Consider the following 25,670-nt stretch of genomic DNA (forward strand, 5'->3'; position numbering starts at 1 on the left):
TGCCTTAGAAATTCCAGAAGCCTGGAGGAAGCTGGAGTCTTGGAACCAAAGACAACGGGAAAGGCTCTGGGTCAAGCACTCCAGTAACAGCTACTAGCAAGGCTGTCAACATCACTTCGCATTTTTGAGCTTCATAATGAAACTGACTGGCCCCAGCTAGCAGAGATCGGGAGAGGAGCCAACCCAACGGAAGCACCGAGCTCAAACACTAAGCTTGAGGGAACACTCAGCACCTCACAGCACACAACATGCCCACATTAACAAGCACCAACTACAACTAGCTCTCCTGATTTCCCTGGGTTTTGAGGCATTTTGATTCTACTTTCTACGTAAGTTGTTTCACAAACACAGTATTCCTCTTTCCAAAGCCAGCAAGGTTTTGGCCGGTGCTCAAAATTCACAGCTATGTACTTCAGTTTGTTTCATACAGGAGAAATAAACAGTTTTAGCAGCTGCAATCTTAAACCTTTGAAGAGGCTTATAATTTAAATTAGCTTCCTGAGCAACTTGGATGAGCTGTCCTTTCAGGTTTCATCTTGCACGTTAGAAGTCTGCTGAATACAATGCATATTGTTTGGCAGGGAGGCAGCACACTGACAACCCCATCTCCTCAGAGTGCTTCTGCTGTCCTGCTTCTCACCAAAACCACAAACAAGGAAGCAAACAGCGAAGTTCACCCGTTAATAATGGCCAAGTGAAGCCTTGCTAAGCATGAGCCCCTAAACACCCACACAAAGAGAACTACTTAATTCTTGTGTCTGTCAGCAGCATTCCACACCGAAGAACTTCTGAAACATCATTCTGTATGTGCCTGGACCTTCGACTAGGAGCGGAAGCCAGCCCAGGAGAACAGCCAGCATTGTTCTACAGATTACAGGAGCTGAAGAACCCCTTGCAAGTTTGTTCTAACAGGGATCATTCCAGTTCAATCTTCACCTACCCATGTGCTCCATTTTCCCTTCTTCAGCGCTTTTTGCTCTGTTCTTCCATAGAAGGTAAAAATCTGTTTGAAATCCTCCTCTCACCCTCACGACAGAGGGTGGTGCTGAGGCAGGGCAAATCGAATCCTCTTCATCACTCCAGCATCCGGATCAGGTGTCTATGGTGCGAACTTTGAATGCTTTGGCTTGTATTTGCTGCAAGCTGCTCTGCACTCCACAGTACACAGTGTTCTGCACAGCGTTTCTTGTTGCCTTTTTTGAATCCCTCCATTTGCTCTTGCCATTTTATTTGCCCCACCTGAAATTGAATTTAAGGCCATGCTACTTCTTTGTTACACATTCTGGTGTAATTACTACCTACCTGGTGTGATTACTTACTGACACCTGCCAGCTTGACACTGCAGGGCTTCCATCTGCTGTGGATTGTACTCCCAACTCAAGTCTTTCTAAATACACGTTGGGAGTAGACAGAGGCTTTGTATATGGCAAAGAAAGGTGCAACTGACTGTCATTACCCTTCCTCACTGCAGCGGTAAAGGCTTGGAAGCAGCTAGCAATACATTTTTCAGCAGCTTTGCACACTGAACAGATTAACAGCCAAAGGAGCAGCATGTTCTTTATGAGATACAGGTAGAAAAATTATTTGATAAAAAAATGCTAGAAAAGCTATCTTATATTAAGTTCTTGTAACTTCATCAGACTATTCAGAGCAGTAAGCAGAATATGCAAAACATTAGCAATGGCAACAGCCTTTCCCTAACAGAGCTTTGCTTTGCTTGCTTCTCAGCTTGCTAATGCTTCTCCTCCCTGCCCTATGATTATCCCACCCATGCTCCTTTGGTTACGTCTCCATTTTTCCCTATCCTCCCTGTTTTCCACCCTTCTCCTTGGGGATCCTCTGTGGTAGTTCTACATTGCTATGCTTTTCTTTTAAAAAAAAAATAAACTTTTTTAAATGTCACCAAGTGCTTTGTTCCCAACTCTGAAAGATTCCACTTCCCTCATTCTTGTTTGAGAGCATGGAGCTAAAAGACACTTCTTGGCACATTGTAAGTACTGTCCCAGCAGTGACTCCTCCTCCTCCTGCGTTCCCTCACAGATTCCCCATATCCATGAAGACCTTCATCACTGTACGTTACACACCCCCACCCCCAGCGCCCATCTCCCTTCAGGCTGCTCATTCCTCCTTCTCTTGTCCACTTGTTCCTGTTCTCCTTCCCTTTGAGTCCTGTCACGCAGATATGCAAGCTTCTTGTTTCTCTTAGGGGATGGGAGAGTAAGTTTCTCTTGGGGGATGGGATGGCATTGCGTTACACCAAGTCCTGTGCAAGAACCCCTGACAGCACCATACGGGCAGTCTAAGAAACTCAGCTGCCAAACCACAGAGCACACTGCAGGGACTCTTCAACAGAAGAGACACTTCTGATGACACACTTGGTTTCTAAGAGGTTCAGTCAACTAATGAGAACCACTTCTCTAACACTCGCATACTGTTCTGAAAGAGGCAGTGTAAATGCTTTGTGTATTCGGGTTGCTTCTCCCTTGGGAAAGAAAGAAACATGCAAAGTCATTTTGTTTGTTTTAATTGATCACTGGTTAAGTTGTAATACATTTCAAAGCAAAATATTCTGTGCAAGGACATTGTGCTAAACATCAAACCTACTTTGAAACAAGGCTTAATTTGACAATATTACCATTATATACATACAGGTATAATTTTCTTTTCACTATTAGCAAAATTACTCAGTACATTGCATTTCCTGAAAGATTGCAAAGAATGAATATCTGTTCTGTCCTTCCACATCCCCAAACTAGAAAAATCACAGGTATAGAAAGTACAATCACAACTACAGGTAAATACAATAAGGACCTCAGAACAACTAAGTCCTTATCAGAGATGACAATCGCTTCTAGAAGTCTACATTGCAAATATACAGTACATTCCACTAAAGAGTTTTGGGAGTTCTCACAATGCCTCTTAATCCTCTTTTGGTAATAAAAAGTTCCTGTGACAACATGTATCCTTTATAAAAATGACTGAATTCTTATTTTTAGAGCGTATGTTAGAAGCTTAATGCAGTCTGAACTGCAGCCTACAATAAACTCACCCAAACAGAGAGCAAGTGAGCACTGCAAGATTCATCAAGATCAGAACCACAGCTCAGCTGAGTCACACCCTTTGCTCCTTGTCACTGGGCATTCTGCACCAGGGACAGACTCAAGGGGCAATAAATGATACATTCCTTATACAGCTTTCGCAGGTCAATCACCCGCAAATCCTTGACAGAAAATGTCAACCAACTCACAAAGCACAGGCATCTGTACAAGACTAATCTGAACTTATTTACAAAGCATTTGTTACATTGCAATTGTTATACAGTTAAGGTCACAGCTAAGGAGCAACAAGGTTTCCCCGTTTATGCTACCCCAAAATATTCCTGTGAGCAACAGAAAACGCAACGGCCAATCACTACGCAAACATACTGCTGCTGCTGCTGTGGAAACTGCAGTCTGGCCCTGAGACGTGGAACGGTGCATGCAACCTGGCCATCTCAGTCCTGGGCATGCAGCTTTGGGACTTAGCCTGCATTCAGGAAGGAACTGTTACTCTGTGCTTGGCAAGACAACATTGGAGGAACCTTCTAGAATTAGCAAGAAAGTGGAGGTAAACAAGCCATTTTTCATGAACACTAGTTACCCTCACAGGTGGAATGCCAAGGGCTTAGCCTCTATTTGAAGGAAATGCACTTCAGTACCGTTGTAGGTTTTCCATTCTGTACTTGCTGAATGAAGTTACCACCGATTAGCAAACTACCTGAACTTTACCCAAACGACAATGCAGAGGAAGTTTTCCTCCCAGGTTTGATGTTTGGCAATCACTACCCACTAACAATACGGAGTATAACCCTGTGATCTACTATGAACGTACGCTCATTTTCTTTCTCTTCCCTGTTGTGAAGTTCAAGGAAATTTGACAGCATCAGGAAACATCAGAGGCATGCCCAAGGTTAAAGACACCAAGCGATTTCCTCCAACATGGTCAAAACACACCACTCTTCCACATGCGGCAGGTTCTAGTCACACGCACTCCTAACACAGATTCTTCTTCACAGATCTCCATTTTAAGGTAGCCTCCAGATCTAACAGCAATGTAACATAAGCAACTTAATTCAGAAACAACTAGTGGAAACCTGCCCTACCATTTTATAAGCCCTGCTTTATAGCAACTTCTGCAGAAAAGCCTAGCACTTGGTACTGCCGCTTGTCTATAGCTTACCAGTAGCACTTCTAAAAGGCCTGGAAAAGCAGGCTACAAACCTTTCTAGGTTCCTTCTACCAGTCTAGACGACTTTTTAGCAGAGGAAGGTAGGAATAGGTCAACTTCAGAAAAAAAACTGAGATGCAGATTAGAATCGGGATGTTCTTCTCTACTCTTTCCTTAATTTATGTTGCATTGTTTTTCTGTGGTCCTGCAATAACCGTGTCAAGCTACTGACTTTGAAAAACTGGATCCTGGTAGGCTACAAAGGCGGCATGGTATGAGTCAGTTATCATTAACAGACAAAAGAACTTAGAAACATGGGCCAAAAGGCACTGTGATTTGCTACAAGAGTAAAGGAGATCACAACAGAACTTCAAGTGCCACATGTGAAGTCTGGTAGACACATTAACCTATTGGCAACATTCAGTCACCTCAACCTCAAGCTTTGCAGGCAGCAGAAGCAGATATAAAGTCTAGCTTTCAGGGCACAATTTCACTTCAACATTTCAAAATCTAACTGTGCAATGAATAATAATAGAAGCATGAATGGAAAATACACATTTTAAGCCCACAGACAATTCACAGTATCTAATCAAGTCTCAGCTTAATCATTTTTTTCTGTAGCCTGTTCTAAAAGCTTTTCAGCTTGTGGACATTAAGAATACAGCTACAGTGAAATGGGTATGTAATAGTTTGAGTGCAGTCCTAGCCGGTACAGCAGACAACCAACTAACAATGAAGCACAGAGCATGAGAAAGGCTGAAAAGCCCTCATTCCCAGTTGGTTGTTTTGGGGTTTTTTTACCACTTCTTACTGCTTTAAGATAACTTCAAATGGAACTTCTGGATTTTTCTTCCAAATGACCCTCTCCTTTAGAAGGAACATTAAGACTCAACATATGTTTCTAGAGGATTTACCTTAGCTTCCCTCCCCCCAGACTGCTGTAACTAAAAAAAAAAAATAATAATATAAGCCTTATGAAACATCTTTATTGGTCCTCATGCTGCTTTATCTTCTACAGAAAACAAATCTTCAGTTCACTATGTTCATCAGTGCATGGCAGTGTAAAGCCTCATCCAGAACTGTTCAGTTGGAATTAAAAAAAAAATCTCACGTTTTCTCTTCAGATGTTGTTCAGCTGAACAGGTACCTCTGATAACGGTACAGCTACACTCTCAGTTCAGCATGCAAAATGTATAAAACAGTGAGATGATAAAAATATCCCCTTAAATGCCCAACTGTACTTTCTTCAAGAGACTGCTGCCAAAGCTTTAATACCACAACACTTAATTTTCTACATTTTCAACTTGATACAAAAATTGCATTTTGTTATTACACAGAGTATAACAGTCATTGGTCATTTGCATTCATTCACCCCAGCACTAGTGAAAAACCGCCTTCTGGACAGGGATGAGAAAACATGGCAAGTTTTGTTATGAAGTTTGTGTCTACTCATCTTGCACTAGCCAGTGCATGGAAGGTAGGTGAGCAGATATGCAACAGTCTACCAATACACTCCGTATTTTCATGTACACTGATGTCATGCATATCTCAAAAATACGTAAGTTCAGACATGCAGCAAAATGTGTTAAAGCACTTCAAATGCTCCCCAGATGGTAGTGAGTAATGTAGTATTACTCAGACAAATCAAAGCAGAGTAAAATGTTTTGTGCTTACACTTCAAGTTTCAGAGTAACATTATTTCTATCAGAGTAGCTGAAAGTCCAATGGAAGGAACGTTCCACTGAAATCAGAAGCAAGAGACACCATTTTAAGAGCTAGGAAAGTAAGTTCTCATCAGAGTACTGCCTTCCAAAGGTTCACAATAAATAACAAAACAGCAGGAACATGCAGACCTTAAATTTAGTCAGGATTTGTTTCTAGATTCATGGTATGTAAGAAGACTAAAGATCAAGAACAACCCTGGCTTACTGTCCCACATTTGGGGTCTTTTTGGCTAAACACCTGTTACTTTGTTGTAAGAAACACAGGTATTGCCAGAAAACATTATTTACAGAATGATTATCAGATTGATTACAGAAAATACAGATAAAAATATACACCTTCAGCTCTGAGATAAGCCAAGCAAATTCACTGCTGATAACCAAAACTCAGTAAGGCGACAGGCAGCAAACAAAAAATGAATGACAAAACTACTGAAAGATAGTAGACAAATTGAGGAAAGCAGAGGGAAAACAAAGACTGATGAAATTGGAATGATTTCTAATTAATACTAGTATACCAGAAATCATGTAGCTTCATTAAAAATCTATTTTACCATATACAAATCTGAAAGGAAATCTTTACTCCCAGACTGATTTCTTCAAGTACTAAGCAGCTGGTTTTTTTAATGCATCTGTGTAATGCTTTGTACTCTACATCTTCCAAAATACATCACCACACTAATGAATTAATAGAAACTGCTGAAATCATGATAAAGCTCTTCATAAATCATAGGCACAATAAAGTCACAACAATGCTCAGCTCCAGCTTTTGGAAGCAGTTCTGGAACAGATTAAGTTTTAAAAAAGGGATTTTGATCCCTGGTTTTCAAACTCTGACCATGCATCATTCAATTCCATGAAGATCATTTTGGCATACTGCTCATAAGGTTGTCCTGTGGCCTGAAAAAAAACAGAACACATTAGAAGCTTAAAAAGAATAGAAGTTGTGTGACTCGGGAAAGATCTCACACCTTTTATATTTGCTATCTTATTCAACAACTTTAGACTGCTGCGTGAATATAATTTTGCAGACACACAGCTCTCCCCAATCTTATCCAAAGTTTGGCATGATTATTTTAAACAAAGCCGAAGTCTTGGTTTCCTTACATTACTTCAAACTTTTAGTGCAATTCATAAACAACTTAAAGATTTTGAAGCCGTTCTTTTCATAAATAGTTTTAGTGAGTATTAGTTAATGATCAAATCCAGTCATTTTTGGGATTGCTTCCTGACAGACCTTGCAGTAATGTACAAGAATAACATTTAAGCACTATTTAAGATGACCCCTTTGGGACAGATTTCCTGGAGAAAAATCTGTTGCTTATTGTGAATGATACTAAGATTCAACATTAACTACATAGCACCTCCTGTGCATATGCCTCCATATTCAAATGAAGATGGTATGCTCCTGATTCCCTGCCTGTTTCACATCAGCCCTGCCTCTGGGCCAACCCAACCCTCATGCTTAGTAAAGATTCAGTCCCACAAGACGAGCCATTTTAACAGGTTCTTTCCAACACAAAAAGGAAGCCCCAGAGCCCTCTCCATTATCCTTCCCTTTCTCCTGCTGCTTGGCTTTTGCCAGCTGCAGTACTTTACAGACACTTCTCCAGACTGCTTTAAGTCAAAGTGGCAAACAAAAAAACAAAAAAAAAAGAGGAAGAAAATGCCTCTAAAGACCTGCATTCTGACACTGATGCACTAAGGGGCTTACAGAAAGCACCAAAAAAACCACCACAACAGTGGAGGAAGGCACATGGCCAAGAACAGCAACATGGCCAAAATCAGCAAAGGACTGGGGGGAAGAAAAGAATGAACAATGTCTTGTTTCTTTGTTACGGATACAGGACAACATATGGCTTAGAATATGGCTCACTGAACCACCAGTGATACAAAACCCTTAAAATTCAAACCAGGTATATTCAATGTTTATCTTTTTATCTCAAACACAGCCTAGAGCAGTAACTCAGGATAAGAAGCTACCTTTATACATTGGGAGAATAACAAACAGCAACAGAATGCATTAAATATTTTTAAAAGACAACTGGAATGTCACATTCATCAAGTATTTTTTAACTGCTAATTTGTTTACTCTAGTAAAGTTTACTTTTTCTGGTTCCTAGTAAAGTTGTTTATTAAAGGAGGCTCAGCAGGTTTTTTCCACCAGTTTTGCTGTGGTGGCCTCCGAGTCTTCATACACTGGTGAATAGTCCTAAAAGACCTGAAGTATCAGCTGGTAGAAATAAAGCAGATTCTACTAATCAGCATTAAACCTGCCTGCAGTCAGTCAGAACCCAGCATAACTGACTTTGGTGCTCAGTACAACCTTAATGGGATCTTTCATTTGTTAACATTTACCTGTTGGAACTCTGCACTGTGACAGGGTGACAAGAAAAATCCTGTACTACCTGAACACAGGAGGGCACCAAATCCAGAAGACAACAGAAGCAAAGTGAAGAGCATCTAGTGTGCTAATCAAGAAATAAGGCTGCATCACCTCAGGGACTAGCATGGTGTGGTAAAAACAGTTTGCATTCCTTCTTAGAAGGAAACAAGATCCGAGGAACATGCTCACCTTGTCTGGATGTACTACAAGCACTGCTTTCCTGTAGTACTTCTTTACTTGCTCAGGAGTTACTAGATCTGCCATGCTGACTGGTTTCCACTTATTTTCCCCTTCCCAAAGCACTGTATGAAGCGTGGATATTAATGCTCTGATATTTCTCTCCTTTCCTTCAATCCATTCAAGAATCTGGGAAAAACAGAATGTATAGAATGATGCAGCACTGTAAACGTTCTCAGTCTGTCTGAAGACATAATCTTCACTCTGTACAGGACTACAAGATTAAGACCCAAGTACGGTTGTCTTGCTGCATTCACCCCAGAGGTCCAACTGCCCTACTACATTTTTTCTTTCTGGTACCCAGACCATTAACCACCTAAAAGTGGTATTTTACATCTGCCATTACAGAGTAGCTCGTTGTTACCAGTTCACTGCAGAAATTCAGTTGTTGCAAGATAAATTATGAGAGTAACATATTACAAAACCTTGTAGAATTAATGACAAGAAAACTGACTGGAGTAATTAAGAACATCTGTCACAATTACATTAACTCCCTGTCAAGCCACAGCATTAGTTTACTTTATTTGTACAAAAGTTTCAGATCATGTATATTAATAGTTAATGTTTACTTACGCAACCTGCAGGGGTGCACAAACTGAAGTGTTCTTTCAGATACCCCCAGGAAAGTTGATTAGAGTAACTAGCTGTTTTAGAGACTTCAAGAGAAATATTCAAGTCACTGTGATACAGTGACGCAGTGTCTTCACTGAACACTGGTTTCAGTAATCTGAAAATCTCTGCCCTCTATCAGCAACAAGTACTGTAAATAAAAATCTGTACGTATTTCCATTTATGGTGATTTGTGTCAAAAGGTAACCATGCAAGCTGTGTACACTCTCTTCAAGTAAAACACTTTGTGAAAACAAATTTCATCATCCCTCCAAAGTTCTTTTATTAATTTCTGAAGCACCACAAAGACTACAAAACTGGAAGTTACTAATATTTGATATTATGAGTAATACATCACAAAATCTGAACAGCCAATCAGGCAACACCCCACAGATTAGTTCTACAGCCTATCTCCAGAATTGTACCTTTTCATAATTTCTTAGGTTAGCACTTGTTAACTGGTAAATGCAAGGAAGTGGTCACCCTGAAGACAACTACTCACCCACCTGTTTTTTGAAAGTGTAGTTTTGTATTATCAGCCAAACCCACCTTTTCTAAGGAGACCTTTAGGAATACTAGAGATAAAGAACAGTCTGGGCTTCAAGAAATGGACAAAATCCCAGGTTCTTAATTCTCCAAGCTTAGCTGAAACAAACAGGAACTCACGTTCCATCCACACACTTCTTGTGCTATGTTCACTGCCAACTGCTTCTTGCTCATGCTAATTAACTTTTACAGTTATATTCGTTTAAATACAGATAGAACTTCATTCTGTTCTATTAGTTTGCTCTGTTAATCATTGTATCCTTCTGCTGTTATCACTAGTTCCAATCACGAGTGCAGCTTTTCACTATAAACCAAAATCAACATTAAACAAACCTTGAGTTTCAAGGGATCCATATCTTTGGACATTTCTTGTTTTCTCATCTCAGCAATGGTCTTTGGTCCCTTTTTATCAGATTTAGTTGAAAACCCTTGATTAGATAAAAGATCCTCAAAGTCATTTTCTGAAACTTTTGGCTTTTGACCTATGAAAGAAGAAAAACATTAAATGAAAAGTTTAATAGAAGAATACATTAACGGGGAAAACACACTGCACTTAGACATACCTGCATGAGATCTCACTACCATGACAAATATTCTTCAGTGGCCTGATAAATGAATTACAAGACTACGGAAGGATAAGAACAAGAGGGGTTACTGACAAGTTCTCAGCCCAGCAGAGCAGATAACCTCGTGTGTGTACATGTGACTAAATACTTATACATCCTCTTTTTTAAAAAATGGAGCACGAGGGAATACACACCTACCTATTTATGATTTTGGAAACAGTTCCACTTCTCCACCATAAAGTAATTCTAACTGCCGCGCAGCAGTTTTTCAAGTGACCATATACTCACTCTAGTCCAAAGTATTTACTCAACATTTAAGTATGTTGAGACAAGCACAATAATGAAGGGATAAAACGTGAATAGTCATTATAGAACCAACAAATTTCAGAGAGCTGTAGAATAATTAAATTCTGAAGATGTGTTTGGATGTCATCCAGCCCAATGCCCAATCAAAACAGGGACAACAAGGTAAGTTTCTCAGGTCCTTGTCCAGTTGAGGTCCACCTATTTTCAAGGACAAGGAACCACAAGATCCATTTCCCCATTTCAGCATTTCATGATGCTAAATGAAATTTTTTTTTCCTGTTCTCCAGACTTCCCTGGGCTGCAACTTATGCCCACTGCCTCTCTATCCTGTCACCTCTTTGCAGATACAGATCAACAGAATTACTTCAACATACATAAGTACCTACTGCTCACCATAATCCTAATAAAATAAAATAAAATTTTCCAAGAAGGTTAACATAGAAGAGGCTATGCCCATCCCTATATGTCTAGGTTTGCCTGTTCAGTGGGAATATCTTAAGGAACTAGTTCCAGGAATGACTCCACCTGTTCCTGTCCCCATCCTTGTTGGAAACACAAGAATTTCCAGTAAGTTTAACCTCAATCTTTCTTAAGGGTAGCTGCTATTCTTCAGGTGGGAAGAATGTTCCATCCTTTTACCTGTGTATCACAAGTGGACTAGCATGAAGCAACATTACCAACCACCTCCCCCTGGATAGGTCAAATTTACCTTTTTAACCCAGTGATGCAAAACCAGTACCCATGTGGGTTAGTGAATATAGCCTTGAGACTTTATACCCGCACCTGCAAATATTTTGGGGTCATGGCCAGTTTATCTCTGTGATATTCCAGTGTAGTTTTGCAAAAGCAGGACACCAGATTTGCCAAGCTTTTTTCTGATTTCTACTAGATAATAATCTGAACAGAAATTAAAAAATGAAGGTACAAGAGTGTCTGCAGCTAACAGAGCATCTGACTAACTTCAGCAGGCCATTATAAGCGATGCCTTCAGAAAACTTACCAAAGCTCAGGGTTCTGACTCCTCTTTCTTCTCGTCCCCCAATGACACTGAAGTTTACTGTGTAATTGGGTTTAGCTGCTGTGCTGGATTTGGGCTGGGACTGCCATGAAGTACTTTGTGGTTTCGTCGATTTCTGCCACTGATTTCCCAGCTTCTGAGATGGAGCAGTCTTCTGACCAAAGCCACTACTTGAAAGTCCACCACTGGAGGAACCTAACAATAAACACCTAATTAAGTTTTTCAGCTCAGTATCTGTCACCTGTTTAATACAAGTAAGACAGTTTAGTTTTGACATCCAACCACATCGTTTATAGTGATACCATTATACAAGAGAACACTTACAGAAAAACTTGTATAAAATGAATTTAAGAGTCTCATTAACGAGTAACTTGGATGGCAGGAGCTAGAACTGTTACTGAAAGTCTCGGTCTCTTACCATTAAAGTTCTCAACTGTTAGTTTTAGCAGAAGCATCTGCTCTTGCCTGGTCAGCTAGGCTTGTGTAAGGTCAGAAAATAATTTGGCAGTGACATTAGTTCTGCCTCCCAATTCATTATACTTCAACAATCGTTAATATGCAGAGGACAATGAAAATATTCTCAATATATTACATTTTCTTGATCATAGAATTAGTTTTTCAAATGAATGCTTTCAAAGTTTCTAGTGATTTCTTGCACTACTGTTTAAGAAAGATGAAAACATTATCCTACAGCAGCATTAGCAGGGAATGTTGCACATGAGTAAAAAAAGCACTGAAACCTGCAGGAGACTGTTGTAATCACCTTGGTGTGATCAACAAGCCTCTGTATCAACACAATATTGACTCAGTTTTTAGTATCCCATTTCCTTTCATTAAACCAGTATAAAATAACCCTGCTTAGCAGCTTCGCTGCTCCTTACTTTGGGAAGAACATACAGGGCCTTTTCTCAACTCTACAATACTCATTGTAAACAAATTGAGCAGAATAAAGCTCCAACCTTCTAAATTCATTATTCAGCTTTTTGTCTCACTGAAGAAAATAAACCTGAATTTTTTTATTCTAAACCAAGCCACCATTCAGTTGCCCTTGACTGACTTCCTTTGGAAAGATTCCTAGAAACCGAGTTCCCTTGACAAGTTGCATATACCTGGCATTATACCGAGGCAAAAAATAGAATGACAACTGAATGTAGATACATATAGATTTTTTTGTAAGAGAAACATTTGATATATGTGGCATCCTAAACAGCTTAAGACTTCTTCATGTTGGAAGAATTCCCTAAAAGTGAGAGAACCACAAATTCAAGACTAGTGGTCAAATATAATTACACACCTGAAGCCAGTCAGGAAGTCTAATATGAATGAAATACCAACACTTCAAAACCAGAAATCTTTATCACTGGTCTTGAATGACAAATTTATGATCCCATCTCATTATTTCTTGGAAGAAGGTAGATTATTATTTGAATCTCCACATACATTACTGATCAGCTGCTGCTGCTTAGAACCGAACTTTCAGATCAAACATATCCCTTTCAGATCAAACATATCCCAAGCCAGCTTAGACTTACTTGTTCTTATTTTTATCCCCTTTGATTCAGCCTAAAGCCTCAGAAAAAACACCCAAGCTTGTCTGTGTAGACACAGCAATGTAAACTTGTTTTTTTCTTTCAAAACTCGTTCCCCACACCTCAGATCTCTTGATAGCTCTTTCTGGTAGCCACTGCTCATAGTTGTAACAGTTTACACAAAAAGTCTCCCCAGGGCCACCTACAAGATACCATACTATACCTCTAATACCATACCTGATAAAACCTGGTACTGCAATACAACACCTGATAGAATCTACAATTGCACTAGTTTTTTTATGAAAGCATACAATTGTATAGAAGTGATTGAAGACTCAGTTAACTAATGTGTGAAATTCAAAGGAAAAAAAAATAAAATAGCCCCGTCACTTGTCAGAGTACATAACCTTCCACACTGAAAAATAATCTCTTTCTACTACTCTTTCCAAGCATTCTACATTCCTTATTTCATTCTTGAAAGCCAATAAATTCTTCCTGTAGAACAAGCTAATGCCTCACTAGCAACTTTTCAACACTACACTCCTACTTTCTGGTACAAGATCATCCCTAGAAATGAAGGGTGTGAGAACAACTACTACAGAACAGTCTTGGTATCCCACCACTAGCCTCATACACTACTAACACCTCCCTCTAGCTATTGCTTGTTTTCTGTTTATGTAGCACTCCCAATTAAGCAGCTTTCATTATGACTTTTATGTGAAGGCCAAAACTCCTATGAAAAATACAACACCGAGTCTAAACTCCAGTTGCTATAACTCCCTGAAAATTCTGTTCATGCCTAAGAAGGTTAACTAGCACAGTGACACCTGGCTACTTTCTAATGCAGTCATTTTTCCTATTGAAAGTTACCTGAAAGAATAACAAATTGATCTAAATCCTGCTAAAATCAGTAAATTTCTCCCACTGGTTCAGTATGTCAAAGATAAGTTGATTTTTTTTAATGTCACACTATCTATAGATTTAAAAAGTCCGTAATAACCTGAATTATTAAGCTAGAAAGTTTTTGTCAACTGTTTACTGCAGAGCAGCCTTATTGGTACTGCTTCAACACCGGAATTTTGCAAGTAATTATGCACAGGCAACATAAAGAAGCCAAATACCTATGTTTACATAAGATAATTCCACCAAGAGGGTATTCAATGCAATACACAACGCTAATCGCCAAGGCAACAGGATAAAACCTCTGTCAGCTCCAAGCTAAGGGAAAAGCACATTTCTGTAATTCAGCAGCTCAACAAATACAGGCTGTTCCAAATCATTCCTTGGACTCTTGGCAGCTAGGCAAATTTAGCAGCTACAAATCAGCCATTTGCTATGGCAGTGTGGTCCTGAAATGCACGGACCTCAGCTCTTTTCATTGTCCTTAGTTTTTCTGCTGTTTGAGAATGCTGCAGGGCTAATTCCTGAGTCTGGGGTGAAGATAACATCCTGGAACAAGTGTTACTCCACGTTGTGTCTTATCTTCCATAATTTCTTGTGCACAGCAGTGCAAACCGACAAATAACGCTTATGCTATAGGTGTACAAGTATGGGCTTGATTTGTGCTCATCTTGAACATGACGGATTTGAGCAGCGGAGCTACAAAGGCCTACTGAAATAAAACAACTGCTGCTTTGGATCTAAAAGAATTTAACTCAGGTTTCACTTTATATCCTTCACAGCACAGCATCAATCAATGCTGGATAAGAAACTTCATGCTCAGTTACTTAATCAGCAACTCTGGGTTTCTCTTACCCTCTGAACTAGATTCTGAAGCACTACGTATTACACTGTTTCTAAGTCACAGTGTGGTTATCTTCTTAAATACTATTCTGGATGTTTCATGCAATCTGAGTAAAAATTCAGTCTTTTCTTGTTACTTGTCTGCTCCCAGCAACTGCCTCAAGCTGTTTGTTAATTAAAAGAAAATGGTTTACATAAGCTATCAGTTACATTTATTGGTACAAGAAGCAAATCAAATGTTAGTGGCATTATGTATAGTCTCTTAAAAGTAACATCTTACCTGGAAGACCAGATCCAAGATTGGCAAGATCAGCAAAAGGATCAAAGTTCTGAGACTTAGCCTGGCTGAAAGACAGACCTGAAGACACACTGGACTGGCTCCCTGTGGTAAAAGCTTGGCCTATGTGATAAGAAAACATATCATGCACCTGGTGTATTTGGAAATTGAGAAAATGAGTAAACACACTATTCCCACAACGCCTCATGTAAACCTCCCCACCATTCTGCCCCACAACATCTTTCACCATGGCAAGAATCACCATTACTATAGACAACAAACTATTTGGTTCCTCAGCCTTGAATGTACTTTGAAAAACTACACAGGTGCCTTACTAAAGAGGCATTTAAGCACAAGAGCATGGAGTCCTTTAAGCAACAGAGCAAAAAGGCATGAAGGCATGTTCAGCAGTATCAGATGATTAAACTAAGTCTGGAGTATTTCTTATTCCCTTTAATGGAAGAATTTAATACCTTCAAAAAGAGGCTTCAACTGTGGTGATGCTACATCACTCGTTGCCGAGGAATCTGCCCAAGAATCCCATCCACCTAAGAGATCTGGATGGCTTGCAGAAGATGCTATTTTAGGTGGCTCTGGTGTCAAATTCCCTACAGAAAAAGAAAACCATCACAATAATTGATATCCTGTCAATACCAATTGAACTGTGTACCACATTGCCAGCTACAATGACCAACTACACAGCTTGCTTAAACTTCCCCGTAACACAGCCATGCAGTCTTACACAGGACTCAGAAGGGTTTTACCACTGGAATTCCTTCATTTGTATTTGAAACATCTCATGCTCTTCATAGAGGAGGTATTTTCATGCATAGGCAGTGCTACGATTTTAACAACTTCGGTCTCCGGGGCAAAAGGACTAGCTAAGGGTTGGCTTCAGGGCACACTGATGATCCTGACAACACAACGGCTAACGAGAAAGCAGCAGTGCTTATGAAACAGTGCTCCATATCACTCAGCAGTCTGGGTGCTACACAGGTGGAGCCAGGTCATTTCAAACTGCAGGTTTGACTACTCCAGGCCTCATGTGACAAAGGGAGCTCTTGACAAACTAATAGCCCTTTTCAGTTCAATACATGAATGAATGCGTACAATTAAAAAGCAGAATACAGGAAGAGTGATCTCTTCTGCGAAAAGATTGAGAATCACTAGCTCAGTGGATAAAAGCTGCTTTTCTATGTGCAAAGCAAAAGCACCATGCTAACTGAGAACAGATAATGAAACAGTCACATTCAAAAGGATGCAAGGCTGCTTCCACTAACTTCTAGAATGTGCCCTATCCCATACAGGGTTATAACTGCCACCACCTGACAAAAAATGATTTTGCACTTTCTGACACACAGAGTATGAGGTGAGCCATCCTCGGAATGAGAGGTCCTAGATAAGGAACACTCAAAAACTGCATGCCAGCTCTGAGCATTCCCTTCAAGCACAGCTTGCAGAGACAAAGCAGAACCGCCCCTTCAATGCTATGACAACAGTCAGTGCTACAGAGCAAAGGTGGTATTTCAAAGCCAGTATGTTTAGTGGTACTCGAAGACATTTCCAAAGACCTAGAATTTGGAAAGCTAACCCAGCCATCCTTTCAGAAATCGTGATGTTTTGATGCTTTGGATGTTCAGACACTACATCACAGCTTTTCACTTCTCTCAGCTTTACATTCTGAATAGCTACCAAGTCACAGAAACTATTTTATCTTACTTGAGGAAATAACTTGAAGCAAATTAAATATCCCTTCCACCACCTCAATCCACTAATTGTATTTATACTTAGATCTTATGGTTGCAAACAGAGAACATTAAATACTCTGCAGGAAATGTCTGCCAAGAGCCTGTATTCCAGCATTATCATCTCTGCTGCATGTGAAGGAAAATATCAAAATAAAATGCACAAAGACTCCAAAGTCTTCTGAAGGTATGGTATAATTTTCAGCCCTTTCTCCAGACTTAAGCTTGAGAGAAATAAGAGTAAGCTAGACTAAACTACAGCTGAATGCACTTGAAAGACTGAGAACACACTATGGGAATCAGCTGTTTTATAACTGCTGGTTTAAGAGCAATCAAATTCATCACATCCCCCACCCTGAACAAAGCAGGGAGCAGCCTAGTTGTTCAGCAGTAAATTCACTATAAATAGTACAAGCTTACACTCATCTGTTAGGCTTTTATCACAAAAATCTGAAACAATGGAGTACAATGTGCAATACACTGAACAGATAAGATGTTCCTTCTGCAACTGTTTATTCTTATGCTACATTCTTTCTAGTAGTACAATTTGAGCATTACAACAGATTTTCACATCAAGAAATAGTGCTACCAACATGATACTCCTACCTCTACATATTTTTGAAGAGACCGCATGCTGAATCTCTGGTTTTTGTAACCTGGCACACTGGAATCATACAGATACATTACAGTAAAGGAGCAGAATATCTAAAGAAAGAGTAAAACATGAAGCATAGCTAAACGTTCAGAAAGTTGAAGCAATTTATTACGGGCAAGGAGATCCATAGCTGCTTGCCCCTTAAGTTCTTCTTTAATGCACGTATGTATAATCCTTAGCCATAAAGCAGTAAACTGCTGAAGGTCAGAGCCTAGTGCTTTACTAACAGTGCTCCAACCAAGCTAAGATACAAGAATAAGTTGGTGGTAATCAGATCACACTTCCCAGCTTCCCAAAATAAGAGCCCTACATTTTAGTCTATCAAACACACCACCTCACATTAGGTTTTCTTTATTTAACTTGTCATCTCTACAGGAAATCCTTTAATCACAGAGGGCAACAGGATTTTCTGTGGACCAAGAGGCTGGTTTAATATGACGCAAGGTTTTTTTAACCTTCTCTAAAGCCTGACTGAGAACAGCCTGAAACTAACTTCTACACAGGAGAATACTACATTGGTCAATCAGCTTTCTTTTGATCACCTTCTGCATCTCCTGCTATCTCCTGATCAGATCAGTTCATTCTTGCAAAGGGAAATACATTCCTGACTCAACTTGCATTAGAGATGACCACCTACTTGCATATCCAAACAAATCATTTCTGTTCTCAAAAATGCTCGCTGAGCAGGTACCTACTAAGGAAAAAAGGATACTCCTCCAGCTACTGGTGACAGCTTGTTTTTGCAAGTGTGGCCACTCAAGTGCAGGTTATCGATTCTGAACTCAGACATCCTACTAGCTTCTCTAAATTACTAGTTTTTTCACAGAAAATTAAAATACCGTGTTAGCATACTGCTATTTAGCAAAACTGATCAACATTTTTATAGTACAGGATAGAATGCCTTAACAGATCAGATATTCTTTAAGACCCATCTTTCCTACAAATTGAAATCACATTTTAACACTCCTATGATTTTAAATTTCAAGGCACCCTAAGAAATACAAGCCTAAAATTCTAATTCTTGATTACGCTCACTGAAACCGCTTTTCTCCTGTTATCTATAGAGGTTCAGTAACTGTTTACTACTCCAGAAAGCTTACCCATCACTAAAATTTAATTCTAGACACGTATTACCGCTCTAACAGTAGAATCACCATGTCTCATGGCTGCAGCTTATTTTGAATGAACACTGACATTACTACAAACTTTTTTAGTGTGTTTAAAATTGTTCCTCACTTTAATGACTTCCTGTTTGCACTTTCTTCTGCTTGCTCAACATAATTCTTCCAAATATGTCATTTGAAAACATGCTCTCATTTGCCCTCTTTTCCAGTTGCTAGTTACCACGTCCTTTCACTCACTCACGTTAGAAGCATTACAGCTATTAATTTTTCGAACTTCCCTGCTAAATACCTGAGCCTTTAGCATTCCATCTGGTCACAAATACATACTCCATTTCAGCTGAACACAGAAAAGTTGTCCATTTTAAAGTCGTCCTTTTGGTAAAGATAAGGAGCATGAAATATTATCCCACGTCCTCCACTCCCACAGGGTTTTTAAAGCCTGAATATCAATGGAGAAAAATTGGGAAATCCCTGTATAACTGTAGACTAAACAAGAAGATGGGTACATTTTAAGCATCTTTTCCTTGTGTTGACAGAAAGCTCCAGAAATCACATTAAAATAGCAGTATGCTAATGCATTTACCACAGTGCAAGTTTTCAGCCAAAATAAGGAATAGTACACATGAAACAATAAGCAGTGAAGTCACATGTCAAAATATTTCTTTTCTTCTGTACTTGCTCAGATGTTACTAATAGCTGAACATTGATGGTGGTCTCCTAGAGGTTGCAGGGAAACATTCAGAGAGCAGAAAATCAAGTTTATGTATTTTTACAACTTAAATTTAGTATATGAAAGAGTTCTCTGTCATATAGGGATTGAAGCACCTCTGATATGAGGACAGGCTGAAGATCCTGGTATTGTTTAATCTGGAGAAGAGAAGGACTGGGGGTGGGCAATCTTATCAATGTGTATAAATACTTAACAGGAAGAAATAAAGACAGCCAGGCTTCTTAGTGCTGTTCAGTGGAAGGACAAGAGGGCAACAGGCACAAACTGAAACACAGGAAACCCCATCTAAGCAGTAGTTTTTTCTGTAAGAGTAGTCAAGTACTGGCACACAAGTTGCCCATAGAGGTTGTTGAGTCTTGTTAAAGACTGCATCCTTGGAAACAATGAAAACCAGCAAGGTCATGGTCTTGAGCAGCCTGCTCTACCTGACCCTGCTTTGTGCAGGTCAACTAGATAATCTTCAGAGGTCCCTGACTCTTGAGTGAGATGAGATTTTTTGGCCAAGATGATGCTCCACAGATCAGTATTGATTAAAACTTCTGCTTTACAGGAAAAAAAAAGTATCATCTGCTTGGTAATCTCATGTAGTGACAATGAAAGTGTCATAATTAAAAGTGGCATAAAACTGGCAACTATACAACTGTAAAACACAGCTGTTACTGTATCCAGGCCAGAACAAAAATGCTGCAAAGAAAGCAGCAAGTGGGATCTTCTCAGCAGAATCAACCACAGCTCAAATATAATGCTTAAATACATGGTAGAGAGGCTAATCAGCTGGCTAGTCTTATTTCAAGGATGAAGGCCTCATCTCAGACAGGCAAATACTGCATTTTTTTAAACCAGTTTCTCTGTAGCTAACACTCAGACTGCATCACTTAAAGGCAGGGTCAACTAGACAAGACTGTCCAACAATGATGGCAACTCAAAACTGCATGCAGTAAGTGCTGGGAAGAAAATGCTGCTGGATTCAGGGTGAGGAATGTGATACCACCATTCCTAACTACATCCAATTTCTAAGTAGGGGTCTGCAAGGGCAGACTCTGTGAGGAGAGGCCTAACTGCTCCATGCTGGACACAACCAGCTCCAATAGACCCACTGAAGGATACAGCTGCCAAGTGCTGCTCAGCCAAGAGGGGATGTTTTCACCTCTGGAAACACATACATAAATAAGAAAGGCTAAAAAACACTGCACGGCAGCTGTGAGAAGAGTGAGAAAAGCGAATGAAAACCAGCCCTGCAGACACCAAGGCCAATGGATGAAGGGGAGGAGGTGTTCCAGGTGCCAGAGCAGAGATTTCCCCACAGCCTGTGGAGAAAATCACAGTGGAGCAAAAATATCCACACTGCAGCCTGTAGATGAGCCCGTGCAGATGGATGTACGCTGGACACAGCCACAGCCCATGGAGAGGAGCCCACACAGCAGCAGGCTCCTGGCAGGAGCTGCAGCCCCTGGAGGACCCACACTGGAGCAGTCTGCTCCTGAAGGACTGTACCCTACAGAGACCCACGTTCCTGAAAGCCTACCCCATGGGAAGGACCTACACAGGAGCAGGGAACAGTGCGGGATGAGACAGCAGCAAAGAGCTGTTACAGACTGGCCACAAGCTCCATTCCTATGGAGAGGACGCACACTTGTCTTTGAAAGTCAGATTTAAAATGCCAACACTTCTGGCTCTACCACTCCATTTCTGTAAGGGTATGCTTCTCTAAAGAATGAGCATGCTCAGAAGCTCTACTTAGTAACACTTTGAAAATAATGTGTTTAGCAAGGAGATATGAGAAGACCGAACAGATCACAAAGCTTTTTGTTTAATGACGAATAGATTTTAAAATAAATGCATGAGGAAAAGACATCACCAAGAATACGTCAGAAATTAAATGAAAGAAATAAGATTAGAGTATTACATAATGTACTCCATAAGTGTATTACCAGAACACGTTCAGATCAAGAAGGTCCAAGCTAGCTTCAGCTTGCATTTAAATAATTGGCTATATTATAATTTGACTTGCTCATTTCTTTTCCAAGTCTTTCAGAAAAAATCTTTAAAAACTGAATACAATCAAAATAGCATTGTCATTAACTTCGCAGGTGTTTGTGTACTCTCATTTCTAAGCACTCTCAGAGGAAACTCCAGCTCCCAACAGAAGGTGAGCAATGCTAGAAATCCTCTCGCCTCATAAATATTAGCATGACATTATACAGGAGACTCTCACTACTTGGTGCATTTGTATTTGCATTCCCAGAACATGGAGCTAATTAAAACAGCAGTCAAAACAAGTGGATCTGTTAAGACACTAATCCACCTTGACTAAGCTGAAAGACAAATGCACAGAGCAGCAGCAACTGTTCAGAAACAGAACACCAGAAGCACACTTACCTAAATTTAAGAAGTCTGAGCTGGAAGAAGGCGGAAGCGAACTGTGTGTGGAAGGAACTGTACTAGGTGTAGATACCGAGCTTGGATTAAGGAAGTCCCCAAAGAGGTCTGGACCAGACAGGGCTTGATTCTCTGAAGTTGATGACATTGTGAATGGGTCAAAAGGATCAGCTAAAAAAGAAGCAAAACCAAAAATTATCTTATGACAAATTTCAGAATAAACAAAGTTGAAAAAGCCTTACTCCTCTGGAAGCACAGACAAAAAGCAAAGTTCATGTCAGTAACTGCAGTAGCCTTCTAAGACTTTTTCCTGGTACAGAGTCACCATTTGTCCCTTCCTCTAGACATCTGTACTTCAATGTTGGTACATACACAATACGAACAGCTATGTTTTCAAACAAAAGTCCTTGAAAAGGCTGCATACTTTCAATAACATTGTTAACTTCATCCATGTAAGAAACATCTTAAATTTTACCGATCAACTGCAAACAGAAGAATTACACTTTTTAGATGCTCTATAATGCCAAACCTCCAAAGAATTTAAACAAATCTACTATCAAACTACTAAAAAGATAAACTAAAACATTCATACCACCGTTTCGACTTGAAGGCATTAGTGACTGGGGTAGAAAGCACGTCAACTCAAAAATGAAAACCAAAAGAAGCCAGGCTTTCAACAAGTCTCTAGTGATCACAATGAAAAAAAACTAAGTGGAAGAGTATTTATAGTCAGCATGGGGTAACACGTGACAGTCAGCTGGAATCAAGGCTCGAGATCTTCTGCTGCCCTCTAGGGTCAAAATCCTCAAAAGCCCAGGGGCTCCTGCCACAATTCACTCAAACTGAAGAAAGGAATAACCCTGCCATAGTGCCCTAGCACATCCTGAGGCGATGGCCACATTGTACGAGACTCAGTAACACTTCGAAGAAACAAACCCTGGATTGTCATCAAGCTATCTTACTATAGTATCAGACGTACACAAAATCTCAAGTACAAGTTTGATGTGTAAACTAAAATACAACAAAGGCCAAATATTCTCACTTCTGCCATTATCTTTCTCTTATCCAATTCAAAGGTAAAATTAGATCCATACATGGCTACTACCCAGGTGTTTCCTGGAGTAGATATAAGAAAGGCATAGTTAAAGTATTAAAGATTCTCTTTTATGGACTTCTGCCGGTGTAAAAAAGGTAAATTGATTCCTCATTCATCACAGTATAATACTGCACTGCTTCAGAATAACAGTATTTGAAATCACCTAAATGTTCTACAAAAACACTTTACAGTTGTATGTAGATCAAAGCTTTTAGTCTAAATGAATTATCTTTGTGCAAATAAGCTAAATCTTTTAACAGTTACCCAGATTATTAGACTTAATATTCTCAGAAATCTTAGCGTTAACATCAGGCAGAGAGTTGCTGTTCCCTAAAGTTTAGTCATGTGACAGGGCTAATGATCCATTGCTAAGAGGAGCAGAACCTCTGAACTGAAATGCCTTGTTTCAAATACCAAATACAACAGGACGCAACATTCTCTTTCAGGATATGGACCTGCCAACAACATCAGTAAAACCAGCAAGAAACACCTTTTAGCAGTACCCTTATCCTACTGGTTTGAACAACAACCTACAGAATTTCCAGCTGCCTAGCAATCTTACATGATTAACACAAAAAACCCACACAGATGCATGACCTAAACTCACAGCTCTGTACCACACCTAATGCTACTGCTTTCTCCCACTTCATGTAAAGCAGTAAGTTACTACAAGTCTATGCCTTAGTAGGAAAAGTTATTTACACATGGATTTAGAAAAGGATGTAGCACGTAATGTTTGTATGGGGAGGTTATGGATTCTTTAAAAATACTGAGTCCCCTTTAAATTCAAAATTTGATTCTTTTCCCTTTACATGGTTTGAAGTTAACAGGATACTAGCCACATAACAAAATACTTGGGTAATATACAGCAACTTCTCTCATTCATGCAGTAAAACACCTGCTCTATGTAGATTCTTGCTATAGACCAACAGGGCTTCACTGGACCAATAAAAATACAGTACTCATTTTCCAAGCACAATGCAAGCAGCAGCTTTTATCTTTTGGCCAGCTGAAGAGTACTAATGTTAATTTTATGTACCTGAAGACATGGTTGCTGCTGAAGACACACCCTGAGTAGCAGCTGGACTGCTGAAAAAGAAATCTGTTCCTTGTCCAAGGAGATCTCCAGTGGGCTCTTCTGAAATCTGTGATGCATTATTCACAAACAGATTGTTCAGCAAGTCTGCATTACTTGATGAAGAGTTTATTTCTGAGATAGGTTGTTTCTGTTCTGGTGAAATGTCGGAATGTAGTCCAAGTAAGTCTACATTCTCTTCAGGAAGAGATTTTTGTAATGGTGCAGATGGAGCTTCAAAATTTGCTTCAAAAAGCAACTCGCCTTCTGGAGTAACACAGTCTTTTTCAGTATCAGCGACTGCACTTTCTTCACCTGGAAATGTAGGGAATTCCTCATCTGAAGGATCACTCTCCTCCCTATCATCAGATAGCTGAACACGATCATTTTTAGATGAACTGTCCTCTATTCCACTTTCTGGACTTTTTCCTTCTTGAATAAAAAGAAACAGCTTTAGATTACCAGGATTCTTCTGTCAACCAGGATAAGACAGACTTACACAGTGACATCATATGAAACCAATCATTAATTAAACAAAGCTCACAAAAGCACTGACGAAAAAAGAACTTTTGCCTACCACCTCTATACAGGGCAGGCAAAGGGGCAGCTCACTACCACGCTTGCCACTCTGCATGGTCAGGTGTTAGGAACTTTTTCAAAATGAGACTGACTTGGACATTCACCTCTGGACATAGTACCACTTATGGCTTAGAAGATGTCCTGCTTTCAGCTGGAACAGAGTTCATTTTCTTCTTAGTAGCTGGTGCAGTGCTGTGTTCCGGATTTGGTGTGAGAACGGTGTTGATAACACACTGATCTTTTTAGTTGTTGCTAGGTAATATTTATACCAGGACTTTTTAGTTTCTCAGGCCTTGCCTGCAAAAGGGCTGGAGTGACATGAGAAATTGGGAGGGAGCACAGCCAGCACAGCTGACACAAACTAGACAAAGAGGTATTCCATACCGTGGGACATCATGCTTGGTATATAAACAGGGAGGGGTCAGCTGGGGCCTGCCAATAGTTGTTCAGGGACTGACAGGGCATCTGTCAGTGGATGGTGAGCAACCGTACTGTGCATCACTTGTTTTCTTTTCACCCTTCCCTTTGGATTTCATTCCTCTCCTCTCCTCCGTCCTTTTCACCATAACTGTTATTATTATTGTTCTTTGGGGTTTATTTTATTTCAATTATTAAACAGTTCTTATCTCAACCCTTAAGTTTTACATTCCAGTTCTCCTCCCCATCCTTCTGGGTGAGGCTGGGGTGAGTGAAAGACTGTGTGGTACTTAGTTACCGGCTCAGGCTAAGCCACGACAGGATAACATACTAACATTTCCAGTTGTTGCTAAGTAATGTTTATAGGAAGTCAAAGACTTCCCAGTTTCTCAGGCCCTACCAGCAAGAAGATTGGAGGAGCACAAGAAATTGTGAGGGGACACAGCCAGGACAGCTGGCCTGAACTAGCCAAAGGGATACTCCATACCACAGAATGTGATGCTAAGTATATAAACTTGGGGGAGTTGGCCAGGGCCCACCAATCGCTGCTTGGGGACTGGCTGGGCATCAGTCAGCGGCTGACAAAGCAATTGTACATTACTTGGGTTTTTTTTCCTCCTTTCCTTTGGATGTTATTCCTCTTCTCCCTTCTTTTCATTACAATTGTTACTATTATTATTAATTATTTTATTTCAACTATTAAATTATTCTTATCTCAGCCGTCAA

General features: G+C 39.9%; 1 protein-coding gene across 2 annotated transcripts in view; it reads right to left on the reverse strand.

Moving 5' to 3' along the window:
• Positions 1-2,508: 2,508 nt before the first annotated feature.
• GAK (cyclin G associated kinase) overlaps positions 2,509-25,670 on the reverse strand; it is a 77,201-nt gene continuing 54,039 nt past the window's right edge. The window contains exons 21-28 of one of the 2 annotated variants that reach the window (XM_040579368.1): positions 23,913-24,377; positions 21,778-21,948; positions 15,618-15,752; positions 15,148-15,267; positions 11,578-11,790; positions 10,039-10,187; positions 8,503-8,679; positions 2,509-6,827 (exon numbers count right to left, since the gene is read on the reverse strand). In XM_040579368.1, coding sequence (XP_040435302.1) covers positions 6,726-6,827; positions 8,503-8,679; positions 10,039-10,187; positions 11,578-11,790; positions 15,148-15,267; positions 15,618-15,752; positions 21,778-21,948; positions 23,913-24,377 — 1,532 coding nt within the window. In that variant the 3' untranslated portion in view covers positions 2,509-6,725. Of the gene's footprint in view, positions 6,828-8,502; positions 8,680-10,038; positions 10,188-11,577; positions 11,791-15,147; positions 15,268-15,617; positions 15,753-21,777; positions 21,949-23,912; positions 24,381-25,670 lie in introns of both variants that reach the window. The other variant, XM_040579367.1, reaches the window with a different exon arrangement.

This window comes from Falco naumanni, chromosome Z (genome assembly GCF_017639655.2).
Source record: "Falco naumanni isolate bFalNau1 chromosome Z, bFalNau1.pat, whole genome shotgun sequence".
Lineage (NCBI taxonomy): Eukaryota > Metazoa > Chordata > Aves > Falconiformes > Falconidae > Falco > Falco naumanni.